At 39.2% G+C, this 25,249-nt stretch overlaps 2 protein-coding genes across 2 annotated transcripts in view; one reads left to right on the forward strand and one right to left on the reverse strand.

Annotated features, from left to right (window-relative positions):
* Nucleotides 1-6,838: 6,838 nt before the first annotated feature.
* Nucleotides 6,839-21,524, reverse strand: LOC137298972 (structure-specific endonuclease subunit slx1-like). Its single transcript, XM_067831405.1, has 6 exons — nucleotides 21,438-21,524; nucleotides 19,019-19,296; nucleotides 14,222-14,273; nucleotides 12,811-13,179; nucleotides 10,359-10,565; nucleotides 6,839-9,213 (listed from the first exon to the last, which is right to left on the reverse strand). Exons 2-6 carry the CDS (start codon nucleotides 19,189-19,191, stop codon nucleotides 9,175-9,177), a joined length of 840 nt encoding a protein of 279 aa, XP_067687506.1. The 5' UTR covers nucleotides 19,192-19,296; nucleotides 21,438-21,524; the 3' UTR covers nucleotides 6,839-9,174.
* Nucleotides 21,525-21,526: 2 nt separating this feature from the next.
* LOC137298995 (sodium/calcium exchanger regulatory protein 1-like) overlaps nucleotides 21,527-25,249 on the forward strand; it is a 36,367-nt gene continuing 32,644 nt past the window's right edge. Inside the window, exon 1 of the mRNA XM_067831459.1 lies at nucleotides 21,527-21,742. Coding sequence (XP_067687560.1) covers nucleotides 21,673-21,742 — 70 coding nt within the window. The 5' untranslated portion in view covers nucleotides 21,527-21,672. The remainder of the gene's footprint in view (nucleotides 21,743-25,249) is intronic.

The following is a 25,249-nucleotide window of genomic DNA, read 5'->3' on the forward strand; positions in this document are numbered from 1 at the left end:
TGGCGTTGTTGGTACAGTTCAGTCACATATGTAATACAAATTCGCTACCGTCATCTCTAACGTTTACACACAACGGCCACTGACCTCGATGGGTCGTAAATTGTCACCTAATCCTAATTGCGTAGAACAATGCTCATGATGTTGATCACTGGATTGTCTGGTACAGACTCGATTATTCACAGACTGCCGCAATACAGATTGACCATTGCTGAAAGCGGCGTTAGACTAAAAACACATCGTAAAAATCAACAATGGCAATACATTGATGACCTGTCAATGACCGAGACGTATCTAAAGTTAACTATAGCAGCCATTGCCCGTCGTCAATGGACGATAATTGACGTACATCGTCTCACAACTGCATACATCGCCGCTCATGATGTCGATCACTTGACTTCAGCATCGAATATTTACAAACCGCCGTCATATAGCACGAAACTAGTTAGATAAGGAGTTAAACAACAAACAGAGAGTATTTATCCAGGGGTAATATTATGTCGCATTCATCTAACGTTGATGTTACTTGGTATTATCCAATGATAAAATGAAGTACTGTAAACAAATGTTTATAACAAGCACGTTCATAACGAACTTACAGACATAACGGACTGTGGGTTTGTGTTGAGTCCCGGACAGTCGTATACATGTATTTTAGTTGAAATGCATATAACGAACGACGGTTATATCGAAGGAAAATCAGCTTTTGAGTTCGAAACAGAAGTAGTCGACAGTAGTGCTAAATACTGACTTTGCCATTCACAGTGATATAAAACACGCCTCTCTTTTCTTGGAGTATACGATGGTATTCAAATGATAAACTATGATGCATATATCAGACTATAAGCAAAGACTGCCCCTTAGCGTCACAATACTTTCAGGGGACTAGTAGTTAAAGCGATCGCTCGTCACACCGAAGAACCGGGTTCGATTCTCCACATGGGTACAATGTATCGAGACCATTTCCTGTGCCCCCGCCGTGATATTGCTGGAATCACTCTCACTCACTCACTCACTCACTCGCGCACTCACTCACTCACTCACTCACTCACTCACTCACTCACTCACTCACTCACTCACGCACGCACGCACTCACTCACTCACTCATACAAATACTTCCATTGAAACCTAAGGGCCACAAACACCACACAAGGCTGGTTAAATGTATTTCGAATGTATTTAAAAATTTGCAAATACATACACATTTGGTTGTATAGGTTCAGTTACACATACAGATTTCAAAATACATAATATCCGTACTTTGTGTTGTCGTAACGTAGGTGAAGACTGACGTCAAGTTCTCGTTTTTACCCAGAATGGCGTTATCAAGGCGTCATCGAGGAATTTAAAATAACCAATAACATACAAAAGAAAGACATATAAAAATACATATATATCAATATAGATTTGTGAATGCTTAAATATTTAGCAGAGTCAAGTGAAACTCTAAAACCTCTTAGAGGAGGTAAGCCCTGTTTGTCTTTGGTAACACATGCCGTTCTCCCACTCGGGAAGAAACATCAATGGTAAAGCAGGTCCAATAAGAAAGAGGGAATTTTGTGAAATGTAAGTCCCCACGTCCACAAGTTGTCTGTTTCATAGTCATGCCATCACAATAGCGCCCCTGCGGCCGCGTCCTCTCTGCATGTCAAAGCTCTAAAGGAAGAAAGTCTATGTTTCCTCTGATTCTGACTCGCCCATCTCAGTGGGGCTCCTTTACAATTTCTACGGGTTTGTTTCTTGCCATCAACATTATATATACTCACAGACTACGCTGTCCACAAGCTCCACAATTGGAAAGAGTCTGACAGTGGTGCTATGATCGTCAAGCAAGTAATCGCGGCCATTACTTTCACTCAATTACCATTACCATTACTGTCGTTTGTCTGGTCCAGGTTCGATTCCTTTCGCGTCGTAGCTGGAATAGTGCAGTGGCATGAGGCAGTATTCATTCACAGTGGCATTAAAGCGAAACAATCACACATGCAATATTGCCAAGCCGATTACTCACAGTTCTGCATTATCTCTTGAATGAGATTGCCTGATGACCTGTAGGACACATCCGTCGTGACCGTGCCTGTTTCCTTTTACCTGGCTCTCATCTCTGTCCTTAAATGTTCAACCGTCACTCTCAAACAGTCTCCTAGTTTGCCCGGGATTGTGTCTGCATCGCTTTTACGGAAAAACTGTGAATTCTTGTAGCTTTCACGACCAGAGAGAGAAGCATTCATATTGGAACTTGTTTTTCAAGGTGTGACAATCGCATGTCCTAGATTGCAATGTTTGTGGAAGAACGTCAAAGATTTATCTTGTAATCAAAGTCTATGCAGGAATGTCATCAAGAACGAGATCGTATACAAGATAAATGGGTAGATATCGGACAGCGAAGAGTCAACAGTATCATCATGTAATTAGGGCCACTCCTGTACTGTCGGAAGAAGCCAGCGAACAAGGGTATGTTGGACGAAGAATTCTACCGTCCCATACACAATCCGGCAGATGGAAATTTGTCACAATTCAGATGATCAGGCCACTTCTTCGCTCGGCAGCTGTACTTGGTTCTCAAGCACAGGCTTTTACAGGGGGGAATTGGCATGTTTAGGACGGTGCAGACTGGGAAATACATGGTGCAGAGGAAGAAGGTGGATGCGCCAACATCACAGCTATCTTCTGGATTGATGAGCTTCATGTCAGTTCTAAAACCAACACTGGCTTCTTCCAAGCTTGACTGGTTGACATTGTTCGGGAAAATTGCTTGCGGGTAAATTAGATTGCATGGTGGCATTGAAGGAAAACATTGTTCCGACGTCGATACAAGGAGCACGTGTGACAGCAGAACCATGAGGAAGACGAAGTTGGCAGCCATCTTTCTTTCCCGGTGTTTTGATCCGCAAACTAGTCCGTGGTCTGGAAAAGATGAGTGAAGGCTTTTTATAGGGGTCTAAATCCTGACATTTGTGTAAGTGTCGTATAATATACTTAATCTCGCTTCGCTCGAAAGAAATTATCCATGAAGCATTTGTTAGTAATTACCGCATTTAGTGACTGAAGAATGACAGGAAACTGTTAATTTGCATATTGGCGTTCATGAGAAGGGCATACAATAACGTTTGTTTGTTTTTTGTTCAATACCGCACTTCGGAATATTCCAGTTATATCGTTTTGGAATATAAATAGTAGAGTCTAGATAGGACGATCCGGTGATTAACACCATGTACATTGATCTATTCATTTTGTATTCGACGTCGTGCGTTAATTAGGTCCACATGTGTAACCTGTTGATTCCGTTAGTCGCCCCTTACGACAAGTAACAATTAAATCAGCGAGCGCTGCGTTCTGATGCCTTTATTCAGCTCTTACGACAAGTAACAATTAAATCAGCGAGCGTTGCGTTCTGATGCGTTTATTCAGCTCTTACGACAAGCAAAGGTTGGTGAAGTCGAGTGCTAACTGTCCAGATAAACATATGTCGGAACACCGAGTGAACTTGACTCTCGTCACTTGTCACTTGTCACGTGTCTGAGATGACTGGGAGTCGAAATGCTGTAACGAACGGTGGGTATAGCAATAAGTGATTTGTCCAATCTGTTATAGTGAGTGAGTTTGTACGCCGCTTTTACTCGATTTTAGCAATATTCCATCAATATCACTGCGGGGGACACCAGAAATGGGCTTCAGACATCGTATACACGTGGGGAATCGAACCCTGCTGAACGCTTTAACCACCTGCTTACCCCATTGCCCCTCATTTCTTTAAAACTGTATTTAACATTTTTCAGTTATGGAAAGATGGGTTGGGGTAGGCAGGCTTGTAGTGAAAGCGATCGCTCGTCAGTCCGAAGACCTAGGTTCTATTCCTCATATGGGTGCAATGTATGACGCAGATTTCTGGAGGCCTGTTCCCGGAATGTTGCTAAAAGCGGCGTAAAACTACACTCCCTCATTTACTCATAGAATGAAAGTGTGAAATCAGTAATTGTAAGACAGAATCCAAGAATAATCAATGAATTATGCTGAAAAATACAGGTTTAGGTTTCCAGAGAGGCAGTACAATGGTCAAATAAGTGATAGCAGCAATGGGTAGCTTTCACTGAAATAAAGTTAAGCGTTCTAGTGAATGTTGTAAGCGTTTTTTGCTATTAAATCGTTTCAAGGTTCTTTTCCTCTGCATTCGAGTCCAGAATTATGTTGAAACTGCATGGGTTTAAATGGTTTTCAGCCCCAAACCGACATGTCTTTTTTGTTGTTTAACGCCGTCCTAAGCAATATTCCAGTTATATGGCGGCGACATGTAAATATTCGAGTCTGGACCAGACAGTCCAGTGATCAACAGCATGAGCATTGATCTTCATGATACGACCACATGTGTCAACCAATTTTAGCGAGCCTGACCACCCGCTGGAGTTGGTGTCCTCTAACGACACGCATTGGTTTGCTTGATAAAAAGCAAGTCTGAATGAAAGCGACTTCGGATCGCTCTTTCGTAGCTACATTGAGCTTTTAGAAACCTCTATCACAAAAACTCTCCTGTAGTCAAGCCCTTTATGTTCCAGTAAGGACAGCTGGTTCGAATCCAGGAAGGGTGAGAACAGGTACCAACTTTTAATTTCTTTTTTTTTTTCAAAAATATATATACCTTACGCAGTTTCTGTAAAAACGTTGCCATGTGTGTTATGTGAAATATCCATTAAAATATATTACTATAGCAATATTAATATTAATATTTATAAGATTAAAGTTTCGAATGACTTGAAGCAAAGATGATATAGGATTACAATTCGGCCTAAGGTGGCCCCCATCTAAACAGTGCATTGTAATCTGTTCGATTCAAGACAATTAAAGCAGTGATTGGTGGGAAAATATCCTGCATATAGCACTCCCATAAAAATACGTGTTATCATTAAACAATTACACCACGCGAGACAAAATGCCAGCGGAATCAGAAGTTGTGACGCCATACCTACAGCGTTGCTATTTATTTCAAGGGCAAGAATTAGAAAGCAATCTGTGGCTTTGAAGATCGACATGATAAAACGCAATACTAGAACTTAATGAGAACACAATATTTAGCAAGTGAACCATTATCGTGCTTGTGTAATTAAACACGTGTTTGACCTTTACGGACATGCGTCTATCCCGATAGATAATTTTGCTGATAATTTTGCGGCGATGGCGCTGTTTTAACTGTCAACCATGTTGTTGGGAAGCGTCCTGTGCACGTTTGAACAGCAATGCTGTGGATGTCTTCATTAACCTTGAATATTTAACGCCATAGTTCAGAGAAGTTTTGACATGTCACGGGGTGACTTCACAGCACAATTTTGACAATTTGTCGTCTCTTGAATTATAGCTTTTGGTTTGCTTCGCTAATGTATACATGTTGACCTTCATGACATTAGGGTAACTTGGAATACTTCACACACTGTAAGCCATGAGAAGGAGCCTGTCAAATGAGATACAGCAATATGTATTGATACAGCAACATACATTGATATAATGACATTTATAACCTTAATTGTTTATTCCTCTGTCTGACATCTCATTAATAAAACCAAGGCAATGCCATCAGTTTCTTTGTCTGTCCATTTTTATACATTTTTATATCTCCCTCAGTCCATTTAAGTCTGGAATCTAACGGGTTATTATCAAGCTGCTGATGAGGAGATTTTAGTGAGGAAATACCATGATAAAAGCAGTTATTATGTACAAGGTGGCATACTACAGCTACAATATTGCCGTGTGTTGTTTAAACAAAGAAAATAACAGACAAACTATGCCCAGGGTATCATGTAACCCTTCTTGACAACTGTCCACCAGTGTGACAACAGTTTCAGAACAGCTGTGATCAATCGTGAGAGTCATCTCCAACTGTTCTTACCAATAACTGCTGCATAGTTTTAAAAGTTCCTTTTGCTCTCTCTCTCTTTTTCAGTGTGTGCGTGTCTCTTAACTGCTATCCACTCCCCAGACGCATCTCCAGGCGTGACTTGTTAACACCTGCTTGCCAGTCTCACCATTATAGAGCTGGAATCACTGATCGATCTATTTCATGTTCATCATTATAATGTGAGTATTTTATTCAACAAAATATCGCGTGTCTGTATTTGACGCATTGGTACTGTTCAGCAGCAATTCTTTCCTATTTTCAATCTGACCTGAACAGTGTCTTTGGGTTTGGGGATATCTTCATGCATGAATTAGGTCTAGAATTACCACACACATTCCGGTGGGATTTACGGTCCCAGGTGAGTGAGTGAGTGAGTTTAGTTTTACGCCGCTGTCATAAATAATCGAGTCTGGACCAGACATTCCAGTGATCAACAACATGAGCATCGACCTGCGCAATTGGGAACCGATGACATGTGTCAACCAAGTCAGCAAACATGACCACCCGATCCTGTAAGTCGTCTCTTAAGACATGCTTTGTCGCCTTTCACGGCAAGCATGAGCTGTTTAAAACCTATTGTACATTGGACATTGTGTTACAAAGAATATTACATTTCAGAGTATACTGTAACTCCTTCATCATGTGAAGCTAGGAGAGCAGTTGACATCCTTAAAATATTCTCCTTTCATGCGTATCACTTCTTAATGCCATTGTCTGATTTATACTTCAGTGTTCAGCAGGGCTCAGAAGGGTGGACTTGTACAACTGATGTGACATTTTGCAGTAAATTTTAACACTTAACTATACAAGTGATGGATGAATGGAATCTGCCACAAAAATATAGTCGATCACTGTTGTCTTGATATTCATGGGACCAAGAAGTTATCCAAACTTCGAGACATCCCACCTGGGCATATCATCACATATCCCTACAAAAGAAAACAAAACAAAAAGAAGATTTCATGTATATTTATTTGTATATGCTGAGCGGATACATTTTCCTATCTGGGGAGAGACTCTCTAGCAGTCCCCTGCTTGGATTTTCTACAATTCTCAACGGTGATGAGAGATTCATTCTTCTTTTAGGTGCATCAACACATGTAGCTGCCTATAAATCTATAAGAATTTGTCCTTGCCCATGACAAGAATCACAAATGTCATTCAATGGACTACACTTACAGAATTATCTTCTTATCCAATAGTTTGAAATTCATTGAAATATTATATCTATTTGTATTTTAATGCTCAACTCAACAATACTCAAGCCTATAAATAATCAAGTCTCAGCTTGACGATCCAGTGATCTGTGTAAATGAAACATGATGTCATGTGTCCCCCAAACAACCAGTCTGACCACCCAATCCTGTTAGTTGCCTGTTGTGATGATAACTTCTAACCAGAATCTTCACAGGAATTTATGATATGTCATATGTGGAAAAACACATAAATATGCAAACTATATACAATTGCTGGCATGAGGAAGGTATATACATACAATCAAATATTCAAATTAAGTGCAGTGACAGTTTGGAAATGGATAGCCCTTGACCAAAATAACCATATTTTCCCAGCTAACACATCATTGGTACATCCATGTGACTGAGGGTCACAAAAACTTTGAAAATTCAGTAGGATGGGAATCAAGTGATCAAAATAACAACCTGCCCACTTGCCAGAGGCTGACAAGTTTCGGGTAGGGCTCCCTGAAAAAAATCTTCACCAGCCCGTTTGTCAGTCTAATTAAACTTAGTCTCAGTTTATTTCGTTACACTCCACCACTGAGTCTAACAAAACCTAGTAGACAGTCGTGTAAGTCAACCTTTGAGCGACCAATGACCGTCCAATCAAATGCGAGACGGTTAAATAGATTTAACCAACCAGACAACAGCTACTATTTTAGGATCAAAGGGACTTTCAAAATATTCAGGTCACTGACACAGATTTCTCCACAAAAAGAAATCCGCATATAACACAGTTATTTGACCTGCAATATATACGCTTTGGGGTTTCTGTTGGCATGGTTACCATTAGCTAATATTTTCGCAAGATAGCATCCTTGAATAGTGCCAAAAACACTATTTTCAGCGACTGTTTACTCACCGTTGTCATCGTTGTACGTAGGCCATGTGCATCACCCGGAAACGTTCATACGCTAAATAGCATTTGGAATCGTTCAGGTACAAACCTTTTCAAACTAAAAAGTTCAAAAGGTATGTGTGAATGTGCACTTTTGTGATTTAGTAAGCTGTGCTCTGAATGGTCAATCTCAAAGGTTACCTGACGTGACCTCCCATCTCCCTTTTGGAAGCTTCATATGAATACCATGAAAGAATATATACATTTGAGTTGGGTATTGTTTGAAAGCTCTTAACATCAATAACATCACCATAACGTTGCAATGACAATTTTCACAGCTGTCTGAAGTGACAGATAAAGATTTGTTTCTAATGATACTTGGTTAAAAATGCAATTTATCAGTTAAGAATGCAGACAGGCAGGCAACATTCTATTGAGTATGAAAATTATTTCAATCACTGTGTGGGAACCACAAGCTACAAACGAGGGCAAATGTACAGTTTGGATTTGTGATACATACAGTGTAATATCCTCCTTAACATATAATATCATCAAGGAATAACCTGCTCTCAACTCCCACTGAACACTATGAGGATTCCTGGATTCTGTACTGTGATACATATTTCATATCAGGTAGTCAGTGATGTGCCAGTCGCACAGTGACTGCAGGCAATATCGTTCCTACTAAAACTTGTTTCTTGCACAGGGTTACCACCTGAAAGACAAAATAACACTACCTACACACATCATGTTTACTTCCCTTCCACAGAAATCAGTTGGTTTGCCCACTGGACTAACTTCCCTTTATCTAAGGGAAGTAACTCTAACCCTCATCTTATGGTGCCTTCTTTGCTTGGATTGTAGGGTTATGAAGGGCCGTAGTAGATGTATCAGTTTCCACTGTCCATCTGTTATAGAACTAGAAAAAGTAGCTTAAAGCACAGATACAGGTTTCAGTTACAGGTTGCAGATACATACCAACCATATACTGATTTTCTGTACCTTCTTCATGATTCACAATGATGTGACTCAGTCGCCATCTTCCTACGTGTAAAGGTGTCAAGGTCAGTCAAACTTGATCCTTGCCCCATGTACAACAGGGTCAAGGTCAGTTAAACTTGATCCTCACCCTATGTACAACAGGGTCAAGGTCAGTTGTAACTTGACCTTTGCATTATGTAGAACACTGTCAAGGTCAGTAAAACTTGACATGGTCACCATGTGTCACTCCCGCTGTCAGCTTGTGATTCTCCCTGAAATGACAAAAAACAAAAGTCACACAAATGACAAAAATAAAGTCTCTCCATGAGACTGCTACATGACTCCATCAGGATATCAAGGGTAAAAAGTTCCCAAATTATCTGAACATGTGCCAGTTCTGAACATGATCTCTGTCCTCCAGTGGCAGAGACCTCAACAACCACTATGGTTTTATCATCAACACACACAGCTGAAATCAGTAAAACACCAAGCCTAACAATACAGCTGATTTGGTTTTGTTGTAAATTTGAAGAATAATATTGACATGATTGACTTGTTGTGAGGTTAAAGAAAAGCTGTTTGGATTAGTCCTGCTGATAACGTGACTTTTGCTAGAGAGAGTAATATCTGTAAACTATACTGGAATGTAATGAAACATGCTGGGTCATGTGATTTAAAAACAGTATCACAAAGAGAGACTGGATCCAGTTCTTGAATGAGCCAATTAACCCTGCACATACTGCAGTTCATACTGACTTTGATGAATATGTAACACAGTATTCGGGCACATTTCTGTGATGACTGTATGAACATGACATCCTCTCACACATGATATTCTCAACAGAATTATGACATTCGTTTGTTTGTAACTTAATGCTGCACTCATCAGTATTCCAGCTACATGGCAGCATTCTGTAAACAATCAGGTCTGGACCAGATAATCCAGTGATCAAAAGCTTTAGCATCAATCCAAGCAGCTGGGATATGGTGATGATGACAACTGTTAGGATAATTATAACAAAAGAAGACACTATTGAAGCAAACTGAGAGAGTGAGTATGGTTTTAGGCTGCTCTTAGCAATGTTCCAGCAATATCATGGTAGGGGACATCAGAAATTTGGCTTCACACACTGTATCAATAAGGGGAATCAAACCCAACTCATTCATAATATATCTTATATTGTTTCAGTTTACACAAACCTAAAGATGTCCAGCCCATTTTCTCCTTTTTTTCACTCATACCCATTTTCATCTCTGTACATAATAATAAAAACAGATAAACAAAATACACCTCAGCAATCTGACAAATCTGACAACCACAGATTCACACACAAACTACAGGGAGGGTTTGTCAGATGAAGAAGAATCATGGGTGGGCAAGATCTGACTTTGTCGACATGGCAGCAGTAGAACCCACCTGTGTTGATGATTCACCCAGATCCTGGTAGCAGCCACGTTTGTGTCTGATGAGATCGCCCCACAGGAGGGGCTGTTTACACTTGACACAGAAACCCTCAATCGGAATCAGGTGACCTGGGTCATACAGGAAGCGTTGAGCCAGACACAGGATGTGAGCCTCCATCTGGCAGTGGGGACGGTAGCAGGATACAGTTGTGTCATTGGGCTACAACCATGGGAAAATATTTTTCTCATTAAGAAAAGAAAATTTATCATTGCTTGTTGAGGGATCTAGCTATGTTATTAGCCAATGTGTGCATGTGTACTGAGGTGTGTGTGTTAGTACGTGCATTTCTGTCTGTCTGTCCGTCTGTCTTTGTGCAGTGACCAAAATAGTGCTGAATTTTTGTTTACAATATTGAAATAGCAGGAATGAAATGTTTTTAAGTGTCCTTATGGCACTCCTAAAATGATACAAATTATACTTGCAATGATTAATTTAATGAAAAATGACATTCACAATCCAAACTGAAAGACATGGTATTCCTCACTAACTCTGTAACCCTTGTGACCAATGGAAAACTATATATTACATAAAGTTTGTAGAAACTTAGGCTGTGCAGATGGCAGGGATGGTAAAACAGGTCACTTTTTTACTAGGTCAACTCAGGTGGACAGTGATGGACGTTTGATGGCTCTTGGTGCACATAATTATTGCAACATTTTAAGTTTAGTTCACTGGCTCATCAAAACATATGAGCATGTGTATTCTCGTAAAGGCACTTGCATTTCTGTCATGGTGGGTTTGATGCTGAAGTCAGCAATATTCAGTGAACAGTCATGTGACCAAGTCTGGCCACTATGGCCTTAAAAACTGACGGTGGTTAGGACACACAGCTATCAAATATTGTCTAATTACCGCCTCTGATAAAAGAGGTTCTCAAAACAGCTACATGGGTTGAGAGATTTTACTGCCTCTTCCCACATTTTGTAAGAAATAAGATAATATCAGGAGTTAGCTCACCGAGAAAAGCTTTGTTTAGTGCCTCACTCAGCAATACATCAGTTGTAAATAATTGAGTTTAGAACAGACAATCCAGTGATTGACATCACGAGCATCAATCCATACAACTGGGAAATTATAACATGCATGAACCACCTCTGTGAGCATTATAGCATCAGTTATATCTTACAACATGCATTGGTTGATGAAAACCAACTATAAACCAAAAGTGTTCCGTAGTCTGATTGATTGAAAAGACTATTTACTGTGTACTTATATGTAGACATACCACACACAATATTATAGCATTGTTGGGTCTTCAGCTGTGATGTCACTCAAATCAAATTGTGATGTAAAGTCAGAATGACATCACAAAAATGCAGTATCAGATACTACCATAGGAACCAGCTGAAATGGTCAGCTGATGACACTTCACTGTTGTACCCATACTTGGTGTAAACGAGTGCAGACAGAAAAACACATGTGGCACACTGGTTTACTTTTGTGTTTATTTTTGTGTTTACAATGTTGCTGAGGGTGTCAGTTCAAGATGAATCCTCACGTTTCAAATACTCAGTAACATCCGGAAATTGACCTACACATAATGTTTATCTCCTAATTCGGACTGCAGTCTTTGGCATGAATATTGATGGGTGCTGTATTTCCTCCATCCTTGGTATCTCCAGGGTTTACATTCCAATAAGTCTCCACAATATGGGTTGGCCCAATAATTTTATTACCTCCCTTTGCTGGCTCTGCATTCTCACAGTAGCCAATAAGTTAGGCCGCTGTTACAACCAAGCTTATCCAACTTATCGGAACATATACTCCGGAGATATCGAGGCTGCATTTCCTCAATCTTCAACTGCCTAGGTTATATTTCCTGACAGTTTAAATAAATACTACTTCCAACCAGAACTTTGTCCTAAGGCTGAATCAGAATGAAGCTTTTCATAGACATCCAACCTAATTACTCTCATGAGATAAAGAAATGATAAAATAATTTCAAGATGAAATCTGTGCCCCGCAAATTCTGCAGTTAAACCTGCTTAGCTATTGTGTTCATCTGTGAAGATGCAGGTTAGAAGTGGTTACACTCACTGACTTGGTTGACGCATGTTATCATATCCTAACTGCGTAGACTGGTACACAAGCTGTTGATCACTCGATTGTCTGATCCAGACTTGGTTATTTACAGACCGCCACCATATAGTTGGAATATTGCTTGTGTGAAGCTCATTTCTGGTGTCGCCTGCAGTGATATTGCTGGAATATTGCTTGTGTGAAGCTCATTTCTGGTGTCGCCTGCAGTGATATTGCTGGAATATTGCTACAAGTGGCATAAAACCATACGCACTCAATGGAATATTGCCGAGTGTGGCATCAAACAACAAACAATTAAACAGATCCATAGCAGAAAGCCAAAATACAGACATGCATCAGATAAACAAGGACATTTTCTTCTTACCTTCAGTCTCTTGTAACAAACTGGGCAGACCCTGTGTCTCACACTGAGACTTGTGATCTCACTCTCGTTATCCTTTTCCTCTGTGCTCTCCTTCTGGGTCTTCACCTTCCCTGTCTTCCCGATCTTCTTCCTCTTCACTGGCCCATACACGATCGGCATGTGTGGAGGTGGGGCAGTTGCGGGCGGAAAGTCCAAACAGTAGTCCTGCTTCAGCCAGCGGATTGTAAGCGGGAGTCGATTCCATGGTCCTGTTCGGAGCATTTCGGAAACAATTCGGAATCGGAACTGATGTGCTGTCTCTTTACGTGTTTTCTTTGGTAGGTGTCGGAGACGCCTGGATTTGTCTGGGTGCTGCCATGCCCACTCAAACTGAAATGGATATGAGTGATTTTAAAAGAAGTCAAACCAGTGGTTGATGGAGGGAACACTTTTGAAAGTTGTTAAGATCAGCATCGAAACCCAAGAAATGTTTCAATAAGATTCATATATTTCACAGTTATAAACAGATTAAGAAAATGGATGAGACAAATGACACAAAAAAATTGTACTGTCAACAACAAAGACTGTCTGGTGTGTCAAGAACATAATCAAGAAAGATGCAAACATATATTTGAAAATACATTCTAAATTAAGATATTTATTATCATTTTCCCATGATTTACTTTACTCTGTCTTTACTCTATCACTTACTGCATATTCATCGCAAAGGTAGCTCTTGATCTGAGGTAAATGGTTTACATGTCCTTGACAGATTTAATTCTACCAGCCACAGGGGTGGGTGGGTGAGTGAGTGGGTAAGTGGATGAGTGGGTAAGTGGGTGGGTAAGCGGGTGGGCAGGTGAGTGAGTGGGTGAGTGAGTGGGTGGGTAAGTGGATGGGAAGGTGGGTGGGTGAGTGGGCAGGTGGGTGAGTAGGTAAGTGGGTGGACAGGTGAGTGGGTAGGTGAGTGAGTGGGTAAATGGATGGGTGAGTGAGTGGGTAAGTGGGTGGGTGAGTGGGTAAGTTTGTGGGCAGGTGAGTGGATAAGTGGGTGAGAGTGGTAAGTGGGTGGGTGAGTGAATGGGTGGGCGGATGATTGATTGATTGATTGATTGGGTGGGTGAGTGAGTGAGTGAGTGAGTGAGTGAGTGAGTGGGTGGGTGGGTGGGTGGGTGGGTGAGTGAGTGAGTGAGTGAGTGAGTGAGTGAGGAGTGAGGTACTTTAAACTAATTTCCAACAGTGAGGGACACTAGAAATGGGCAACTTGGGTCCTAGGTCTGACAATGAAACACCTTAACCACTGGTCAACCCCATCACTCTGTCCAGCCACCAGGAACCATGCAAGCATCTATTTGACACAAGACAACAGATTCTATTGCCATACCATGTTTTGCCACTACACAACTTTATTAAGAGACACACATCATCCTACCCGTAATGCGGAGATGTCATTTGGGAAGCCATGAATAATCAGGATCATCTCCCTGAATAAAAAGAGAAAAAAATGCATTTTTTTAGATTAGAAAAACATTATTTTATACTTATTTTAATTCACACAACAGTGGAAACTGTCAAAACTGGACCTCACTGGGACTGAAGAAATAATCTGGTTTAGACAATGTCCTGGATTGCAGAGCTGATGATGAATGTACAAGCCTTGGATGGGACTGAGATTTTGTGCTGGTGTTGACAACTTGCTGGTTTGGACAGATGCTGGTTTGGACAGCTTCCACTGTAATTGTCATAACCTGTATAATTTATGATGGCTTGGATCAAAATTTAACAAAAAATTCTCCAATGGAAAACCCTTTAGAGAAAGAAAGAAATATTCACACAAAATACAACTTAAGGATAAGCATACCTTTGTATAGTATATTGTTACAGTGTACCTTTAATGAAGAGAAAATACTTTTAGCTACTAGCAGTTAAATTAAATGAATTTTCCAGTAAAAAACATTGTCACTGCAATTATTTCAATTAATCAGAACACCACTAATGGACTAGAACCAGCTGTCATTTGACATTCTTCAAAACCTCGTTCCTCTTGGAAAGGGAGGTAACTCCTGAAGCCTCCTAAGCAATGAATGTTCTGTGAGCTTGCATGTGTATACTGATTCATGCATACAGGAAATGACAGATAACATGTCTATGTGTTTTAGAAAACACAATATTTCTTGATTACTCATAATTCTCTGTGGATTAGTGTACAGACATACTCTGAATTCACACAATCAACTTGACCTGCAAACAGTACAGCGAATATTTCTTTCAAATACTTTTGAATGTAAAAATAGCTGGTGTTCTTCTAAATTTTCAAACAACTGGAACTGCGCTTTGAGCATAATATCCAAGTATGGCGAAAGTGCAATACAAATGCACTATTACTAACTAAACTGCAAGTAACAGTTGGGTTGCATCAAACGGAATCATGATGTTTTCATGATAAAAAGAAAACATAGTAAGCGGCTCACCTTTGAAGTTTCATTAGTTTTTTTATTAAGCCTTATTACATATATTTACTAATATATTAACTAAAGTCACTGTTGAATGTTCATGAAATAAGTTCACTTTAATGTTCAGCTAAAAAACAAAAGGGGGTCAACGGCCTTGAGTTCAGATCTCTCAGAGCAGCCAAAACAGAAAACATCAGGATGAAGCCAAAGAAACATAACTGCTAACGAAACCTAGAAAATTCCGAGACAATGCATACATATCTACATTGCTGAAAGATGTTCAGTGGCAATGGCTGATTTCACTTTCCATTCATGCCGTTATGTACACAGAAGAATATTTGTGAGGCCCAAAATCTTCACATGGAGACGGATTGTATCAAAGCAAAACCTGTCATTTGAATGAGAATAGCTTTGGATCTACTGTCTCCTGTCTGTTTTAATCATAATCCTGACACAGAAACCCATAGCAAACGACCAGCATTATCATGTTTTTCATAACTGCCTTTAGGTGAAGACACGGGTGGTGGGGTAGCCTAGTGGTTAAAGTGTTCCTGTGCCAAGCTGTAGGCCCAGGTTTGATTCCCCACATGGGTAAAGTGTGAAGCCCTTTTCTGGTGTCCCTTGCCATGATATCGCCGGAATGATGATAACGTGGTGAAAACCATACTCACTCACTCTCTCATAAGGCAAAAACTGAGCATATCAATTGACTACTCAATCAATTGATCAACTGACCAACCAAACAACCATCCAGTCAACCAACCAACTCAGAAGAAAACCTCAGGTCCTCGTACATAAATGTTACAGTTTAACAAAACTGTGAGTTGAGTTGTGACAACAGTTATAAGGCAGGCTAAGAAGACTGATAATGAGAAATATTGTCAAGGGGAGGATTGACTAATAACTATCCTCTTGTCGAAATAGTGCCTGATATTTTAGCCATGGCATGGTGAATAATGAAATAGCACAGATGAAATCTTTGTACAGTGGCCTGACACATATAGTTCATAATTCATAATACCATAATTCATTTCATTGAAAATGCAATACATTAGGCTGATTCAAGTGACTGAAAACCTATTTTAGCTTATTGGTGGTACTCTCAGTCTCATGCCAGTGTCCATGACAGGAAATCCTGGATCTTGGATAATGACATAGTTTGTTGGTTAGTCTATGGGTCTGGGACAAATGAAGGTGAACTATTCTTGCAGTCTTGATGGGGTTCAGGAAACCTTGTCCTCAAGTTTACAGATTCACATAATGTTTACTGATTTACTTAAATTATATAACAAGACAAAATAGCTGTAATGTTTTAAGTTTGAAAATATATTGGTACACTTATTTTCAGAATGACTTAAATCACCTTTGTCCTATGATAACCTTTGAATGCACTGCATTCCTATCCCTGTTATCGATTTGAAAATCGTGTCATCAATATATTGTACACAAACTATTGTGATGAAATTAACCAATAATTAATCCATACAATACACAGGTCTTATTTCATGTGCGGATTCTAAATGATGATTGAATGCCAAATACTGAATGATTATTGGATAGTAAATACTCAGTGGTTAAACATCAGTTGCTATGGACTGATTTGATCTATATAGTTTAAGGAACCTAAAATAAATATACCCAATACAGCCCATGCAAGTCTAGAAAGTGTTGCAAATCTAGATTACACGTACTGCAAGAAGTTCTTAAGAGGTGGGACGAAGTTCAATATATCACACATTTTATGGATAAGTTCTTTTTATTTTTGATGCAGTGTTTCAGATACTTTCAAGTGAATGATGGGGAAACAACAATTAGCTCTGAAACATCATATAAAGAATAAATAGAAGTTGTTATTTAAAAAACGAGTCATGAATTCATAGATTACAATAATTCCAGAAATAAAGTCTCTGGGATCCTGTTTATTCTGTTTTGTTAAAATTTAGAAACCATTTTTTTCTTTGAAATATGTTCATTTCTAAGTGCTAGATGTTAATCAAGGAAACAATTCAAACTCTGGATTTACACTGGACCATAGTTCATTAAGCTAGAATCTGACGCTTCCGGCATCAGCTATGAACTTTAACCTCTGAACCCCCTTCTACCTTCACACTGACAGATGTCTGAGAGTAAATATACAGTTTCAACAAGGTCCAGTGGGGTCAAACTCCATCATATGTAGCAGGAAGAGATGTACAAGTCAGATTAACACACGCCTCAGACAAGGGGTAATAGCCCTGGGCTTACTTCTAGCAGAGAATAGGCAGGGGGGCATTAATTACACAGAGGTACACCTACAAGACTGGAAGTAGCTAACAGCTGTCACAGTTACAGCCACTTAATGATCGTCCATTACACAGGTGACTGATGTGTTACTCAAGAGCTTTCAGGACAATAACCATCAAAATGTGGACTTAATACAGTACCCAGTCTGTGAAGGTTCTTTGGCTTAAAACAACATGGTTTACGGTTGATCCCCTTATGGTATAATCCTCAGTTCTAGTTGACAACCTGTGCATTATCCCAGTTTCTGAACTAGGAGTCCCTGGAAGGCAAAATGATGGGACTAAATAATTTTAATTCTTTTCTAAAATTTCAGGTGTTTTATTAATGTATTTTAATTGTGGACAAACAAAAATGGACAACACAACCATTCCCTGTATAACCGTTTTAACAATGAAATAAAAAAACATTCATTCATCACAATTCACACCAAAGGCCGGGGTTTGATTCCCCACATGGACACAGTGTGTGAAGCCCATTTCTGATGTCTCCAGCTGTGATGTTTCTGGAATATTGCTAAAAGCAGCGTAAAACCAAACTCACTCACTCACTCACAATAAAATGCTTAATTGAACTGACACTTTCGACGTTAGAATTAAAGAATGTCCCAACTTACATATTTTCCATACTTGTATGTAAATGGGGACATTTTCTATTCTTGCTTGTACATATATACTGACCAATCAATCATTTTACTTGCAACTCCAACAAAATATAAATGTATCTTTGTTGGTATATAGTTTTATGTGTAGATGTCGTGGTGCTTACAAAAAGGACATCACCAACAACAGAATATCAACACCTATCTCATAGTTGGTCAAGCGGAACAAAAACATGGATCCATGTATGTAGATAATGGATGCAGTAAGACAAAAACAGCGTCTAGAGAAATGCACCAAAATTCTGAGAGCGTATCTACAATGCATTAAAAGTAATCTGTGTCTCTTGTTTCTCCATTCGTCTTGACCAGTATCCACATGACCACAGATGATGAGCAAGAACTCATGAAAATGTAAGTGAAACCCTTGTCCTGTATCAACAACTATATCACATGTTTAAAATATGTGTCAGGATACATTCCTGTGGCAATTAATTTTCCAGTTGTATCCATACTTTCAAAATTATATGAGTCCTTTGTGGTCTGCTGAAAATGTATGTATTGACATATTTGTCACAAAAACTGGAGTTCCTTAAATGATAGCCTGAAAAGTTTTGTCACGGCCTGCACCTCCTATTGTCTGTGGGTCACGATGGCAGATCAGCAAAAATCATCCCTTTTTCCAGATTCATAATTTTTCAAGTGAATGCAGATGTTTATGCATGTGTGCATTGAGATTTACATCACTACTAGTACTAGCAATAGCCCATCAGTTCAAGAAATGGGCTTGACACATTGTACCCATGTGGGGAATTGAACCCAGGTCTTCAGGGTGTCATACTGTCAAGCAAATGCTCTAACCACAAAGCTACCCCTTGATTTATTTAAATATACCCACCATGGTCCTTTCCCATCTGTACGCCACGCTCCTCCTGCCTGTGCTCCTGTGTTGTGCTGCTTGATCCTCCTGTTGGGGTCTACAGTGTAGCCGATATAGGTCCTCCCCTTGTACCGCGGGTTCAGATTGTACAGGAGGTACACACCATAGAAGTCCTCGATCTCATGAACCATGCTTCTAGTGGTAGCTTGTGTCTCAGCTAGTTAGTCTGGAGTCACAGGTGGTGTTCATGCTGGCATCTCATATGTTGACTGCAGAGATTTACCTTGAAGTCCAAACTAACATCAGTGAAAAGAAAACAGGGAAAACATGTAACTAACTTCAGTGGCATTTAGACTGAATGAGTGAGTGAGATGGATTTTACACCTCTTGTATTAACAATATTTTGTCAATAACATGGTAGGGAATGCCAGAATTAGGCTTCCAACTTTGTACCCTTGTTGGGAATTGAACCTGGGTCTTCATCGTGATGAGCAAACACTTGGCTATCCCACAGCCCCAAGTGATGAGTGAGGTTAGTTTGATGCCACTTTTAGCAATATTCAAGCAATATGACGACAGGGGACACCAGAAAATCAGCTTCACAAATCCTTGTACCCATGTGGGGAATCAAACACGGGTCTTCGGTGTGACAAGCAAATGCTTTAACCATTAGCCTACTGCCCCAAGTGTCATTTAGAAGCTGGTATGATGAAAAAGTACAGTTGTCATGGACAGACAACATGTTTATTGTACATGCTAACACAATCACTTCCTTGATAATGGTGTACTTAACAGTTTCATCTATTCCAATAAACAAGTTGTCTATCCATACAAAAATTGGTCCTCTTCTTCAAAACCATACCTGAAAAAGTACAACTTTCTTAAAAGCCATAATTTTCTGCAATTCAGGGTTATGCTCAAGGTATAGGTACCATGCTGACAAATATAATCACAGCAAATCAGGATTCAAAAACCACTGGTAGTCTGTTTCACAGTCCCTGAACCACATTAACACCCTTCTGCCTTGCCCTTTTTGCAATGGTAAACATAAATAAAGCAAGTCTACATTTCCTCAGGTTTAGGAATCTCCGATCTCCCATGGGCTCTTTTTCAATATAATACAAATCATTGTTTCTAACAAAAGTATACATGTTCAGAGACAAAGCGTTAGTCTTAACCATTGTTTTCCAACATTCCTTGGACACAACTTGGCACACCTATGTAAAGAAATAAGATCAGCTGTTACTATATATAACCACTATCACTATTATTGTTGCTATTAAAATATGATTTGACATATATTCACTGATCTCCATTATGTTCTGTATCTCCTCATGAAGCATATCAAACCTACACTGTAAGAAGAGGGTGTAACCTATCCGTTAGATGATTCCCAGATACTTGTACAAGTGACTGTCTAAGAGGGACTACCACACACATGGAAATTCTGCATGCCACACAAAAACAAATCTAAAAGAGTTATTTATGAAAATCATATAACAAAATTTGATGACACAGTTATTGATAGTTGTTCAAGTTATTGAATGACATGAATACGTTAAGAGAAAATAGTCACATTTGGACAAAAATGTGAAAAATCTGAGCTAAATTTGACGATGTTTAACAGTGATTTTCACCAATATTCAGAATTCTTTTTTCTATTTTCTGACTCCAGCATCCATTCTTACAATTATAGATGCAGACTTTAGCACTACCAGATACTGAAGCACATGTAAGAAAGGGACTTTGGTAAAAATATGCCAGTTTCCTAGCATTGTTAGTGCCAACTTTTTAGGTGGACAGGGTTAGGGTTGTTGTTGCTGTTTTGATTGAATCGAAGGTTACGGACGGAGTTACCTAACCCTAGGTACCTTGACTTATCTTACATAGCTAATTCAGTTTGATATTGTTCTTAATTAATCAAATAACATACCTTTTTATTAATGTAAATGACTTGAACAATCAGAAGTCTTACCGCTTTCCTTTGATCAGAAACATTTCAAAGTAAACATTCAGTGCATGTTTGGTATGTAGGCCTAATAACTCTAGGGGATAATATTAGTGAGCCAGTGATCGTACTTCTGTAATCTCACTAATCTGATTCGTTCGGTGGTGTTTTCGGCAGAGATACTCCTTTAGTCACCTTGGTTTGGCAGCACGTTACGGATTCAAGTTTCTAATTGCGAGGATCAGTGTCAATCACTGCATTCTCTGGTCCAAATTCGATAAATTACAGACGTAATGTAGCCTGAATATTGCCGACTGCCCAATTCAAAAATAAACGTCCTGTAATAGATTCGTGTCTAACAGTTTCTTTGTCTTTGTGAGTTCCCATACGATAACATTCATGAAATTAAACTGAGTCTATTCTTAGGCAGCCATACGTTATCAAGGCCACGATCGCACACATACGCAACTCTCCGCTAAACAAACGTACCACGGTCCAAGATACCAGCACAATCTCTTTCTTCATTACAATCAATCAAACGTGCCGCCATTTTGAACGATCACGTGATCTCGTACTACAAAGGTCGAAGTTCAGAGTTCACACCACGCCACATGTCCCTTATCGTTCGGTCTTTAGAGATCTCATTCACTCAGCTAGTGTGTGCCAGACAGCGCGGACATACGAACGATCGTACCGTTTCTATCCTTGAGAAGAATTTTCAAAAATGGCTTTTGCTGCTGGAACATGGAACCTTGTCGAGACCGACAATTTTGACGCCTACATGGCAGCAGTGGGTAGGTACCATTCCTGGAAGCGTTCATACTCGTCTCATTTATTATTCTGGAGATGCCCAGTGATTCGAGTTCTGAGAATCATGCGATTTCCGTTGTTTGTGAACGATTTTAGCTATTTATGCTCTCAGTAGTACAGAAAAAACCTCCTTGCCATTTTAGAAGCGTGTCGCTCACCAGTTCTTTGTGATACGACTTTGTATAAAACACGGCTGTCCAATAGGTGTCATATCGTATGATCGTGGCATTATAATCGATTTCTTAAGTCATAACAGTACTACATAATACATTGCGTTAATTGACGAGGTGCTCTTTACAATTCCTTCGTAACCGTTGTTGTTAGCTGAATGAGTTCAAGCTGTTTTTATAATAGCAACGTTTTAACAGCCAGGTCGTTATAACACAGCGAATATGATAACATACAACATTCTTAATATATGATATGGACAAATGGTTGATGAGGGATAAGTATAAACACTACATTACTGATAACAGATGCAAAAATGTTGTCAAAAGAGTTAGGTTTTGATACAAAAACTTTTAAGTGAAAATAAATAAATAAAATTACCTTTAAAAACATTTCAAAAGAAAATTAATGGTTATGAAAACAGGTTGTTTTAGCTGGTTGCAAGAGTCAGTGGAAATGCATGAAAATAAATTTAAACTATTTTTCACATTATAGCCTTTAAAAAAGTTTGATTTGAAAAAAAATCTAAATCAAAGAGTATGAAAACATGCATGCAACAAGCAAATTTGCATTTTGATGGAGAAATCATTAACTTTGAAAAGCAATTATGCTATTTCAAAGCGCCACATGATTTAGGTTGGATTTTTTTTTCATGCAGATTCCTACATGCACACCACACTTAAGAGAGTGAAATAAGCTGCTACTGGACAGCTGTCAGTAATTGAATAAATTGATGTTCCCTCTGTAGCCAGCTTTATCTACAACCTTCTGATATGCTGGGAAGGTGTATGATGAATGCTGATATCAACCCCATGACTCACTGACTTTAGGGGTTAAAGGAAGAAAGTTGACCCAGAAAGTGTTGAAAGTATGCAGAACCGGAGTTTATTTAATGAAATGTTTGTCATTGTATCTTGAGTGAGCTTGAAATGCAGATATTTATTCAAAGATCATGGCTGCATAATTTTGGTGTGAGTGAGGGTGGGGGTGCTTCTTTCTTTTATGTTTTTCCCGATTTCTACCCAAGGATACATTTTGTAGCTTTCAAACATTTATCTTGTTCATGCATTTGATTTTATTAAATGTAATATTTTAGATTAGGTGATTTGACAAGGCTGGGTGTTTCATTTGATGAGGTGGTCAGTCTCAGTGACCTGTTTCATTGAGTGGTTAGTCACAATTATCCCATTTGATTGAGTGGTCTAGTTTTGTGATCCTATTTGGTTGGGTAGTCAGGCTTAGTGACCCATTTGATTAGGTGGTTTATTCTCAGTAACCCATTTGATTGGGTGGTTTATTCTCAGAGACCCATTTGATTGGGTGGTTTATTCTCAGAAATCCAATTGATTTGGTGGTTTATTCATAGGGACCTGTTTGATTTGATGGTTATTTTCAGTGATCCCATTTGATTGGGTGGTTATTCTCAGAGACCTGTCTGATTTGGTGGTTATTCTCAGTGATCCACTTCTTCTTCAAGATAATTCAGTAATTGTAAGTTAGACTCGTAAAAGATAAAATATTTATAAAACATCTCAACACCCAGTACAGGAGTGGATACAGCTTTTTGAGAATTGTGGGGTGCACTGTCTTGAGAAAGGAGGGATGTAAACTTCATTTTCACAAGAGTTTCAATGACCATTTAACAAACACCTCTGAACCCTGCCTCTGGATCTGCAATCAGCTTTGAGAATCACTCAAAGAGTCACATGCATAATGTAATGTTGAGTTACTTCATTACTTCTTTTAACCCAGTATTATGTAAGGAAAATTAGTCAAATAAAAAAAGAATTAATGCTTTATCACACATGTTAATTACCTGCCATAACATGTTACTGTCAGCAATCCTGAAAAAGTTTTGTTTTTCATTTCATTAAAAAAAATAAATATCTGCCAGAGTGCCAAGAAATGTAGTCTGTAACTTATAACAGTGAGAGTTAAGATTGCAGGAATTCGTTGTGCATTCTTTCTGTCAATGAGCAATGTCAACCATCATATCGAACACTGAACCAGATATGTGACTAATACCTTTGTAATTAAAGGTCGACAGATGAACTTTATCTCTCACTGATAACTGGCTTGGACTGGACATGTACTATTGCCTGACATAATGACGACACACATCGACATGAATAAAATTTTCTACTGCTATCTGGGTTAAACATACACAAGGCACAATTGTCAACAACAATTGAAATCGGCATGCTTCTGTCTGTTGCTGGTAACCAAGACTCTTGAGTTTGTTTATTTACCAGCAACACACTAAGCAATAACCCAGCTATATGGTGGCTGTCAGTGAAAAATAGTCTGAACCAGACAATCAAGTGATTGTTGTCATGAACATCAATTGGGATGCAATGACATGTATCAACCAAGTCAGCAAATCTGACCACTCAATCCCGTTAGTCACCCCTTATGACAAGCCTGTGCTACTGAAGATCAATTCTAACCAAGATCTTCATAGGTTCGAATACAGTTGAGAGTGATTAAAACAGTTTGAATCTAGACTAAAATGCCACTTTTTATCCAGAAACATGCTAAAGTTACATATCTGTGATACACAGCAAACAACAATAACCCTTTCAACCAAACTAGGCAATACAGACTCTTACTCTGAGTCTGAGACTAATGCTTAGTCTCTTAATATATATAATTTTGATAGTAACAAACAAATCCATTTACATTGAAAATGAGCCCCAGGGAGATTCAGAGCCTTAGGAAATCTAGACTGCCTTCATTTTGGACTTCAGCATTGCAGGAGAGCCAGGCAGTATTGAAAAAAATGTGGCTCAGGGACTTTGAGGCTACATTACTTTCTTTGTCTGACCACCAGTGCAGGCCACTGTCCATATGGCTGCTGTCCTGCAGTGTACAGCTGGTATTGATTGACAGGGAAATTAGCATGGTCAGGGTTTGTAGTGAGCAGGTCACTCCAGTGTCAGGTTCACCAGCTGGACATTGTAAAATGCTGAGCCCTTGTACATCAGCAGCATTGGACAAGGGTTTTGTGTATAGTTGGAAATGTCCTACATGTATATTTAGCAATGCATGTGGTTTTAATCCATCTGTTTGAGTGAGTGAGTGAGTGAGTGTGGTAGTATGCTTTTAGCACTATTCCGGCAACATGTCAGTGGAGGACACCAGAAATGTGTTTCACACATTGTACCCATGTGGGGATTCGACCTCAGGTCTTCGGCATGATGAGACAATGCTTTAACCTCTAGGCTACTCCACTGCCCCTGTAAACATACTCTGTACACACTGTTACATGTCTCATGAGTGTGCTGTATCTTTCATACTCTAAAACATAAATATCTGCAGTTTTA

The sequence above is a fragment of the Haliotis asinina genome, chromosome 1, assembly GCF_037392515.1.
Source record: "Haliotis asinina isolate JCU_RB_2024 chromosome 1, JCU_Hal_asi_v2, whole genome shotgun sequence".
Classification (NCBI taxonomy): Eukaryota; Metazoa; Mollusca; class Gastropoda; order Lepetellida; family Haliotidae; genus Haliotis; species Haliotis asinina.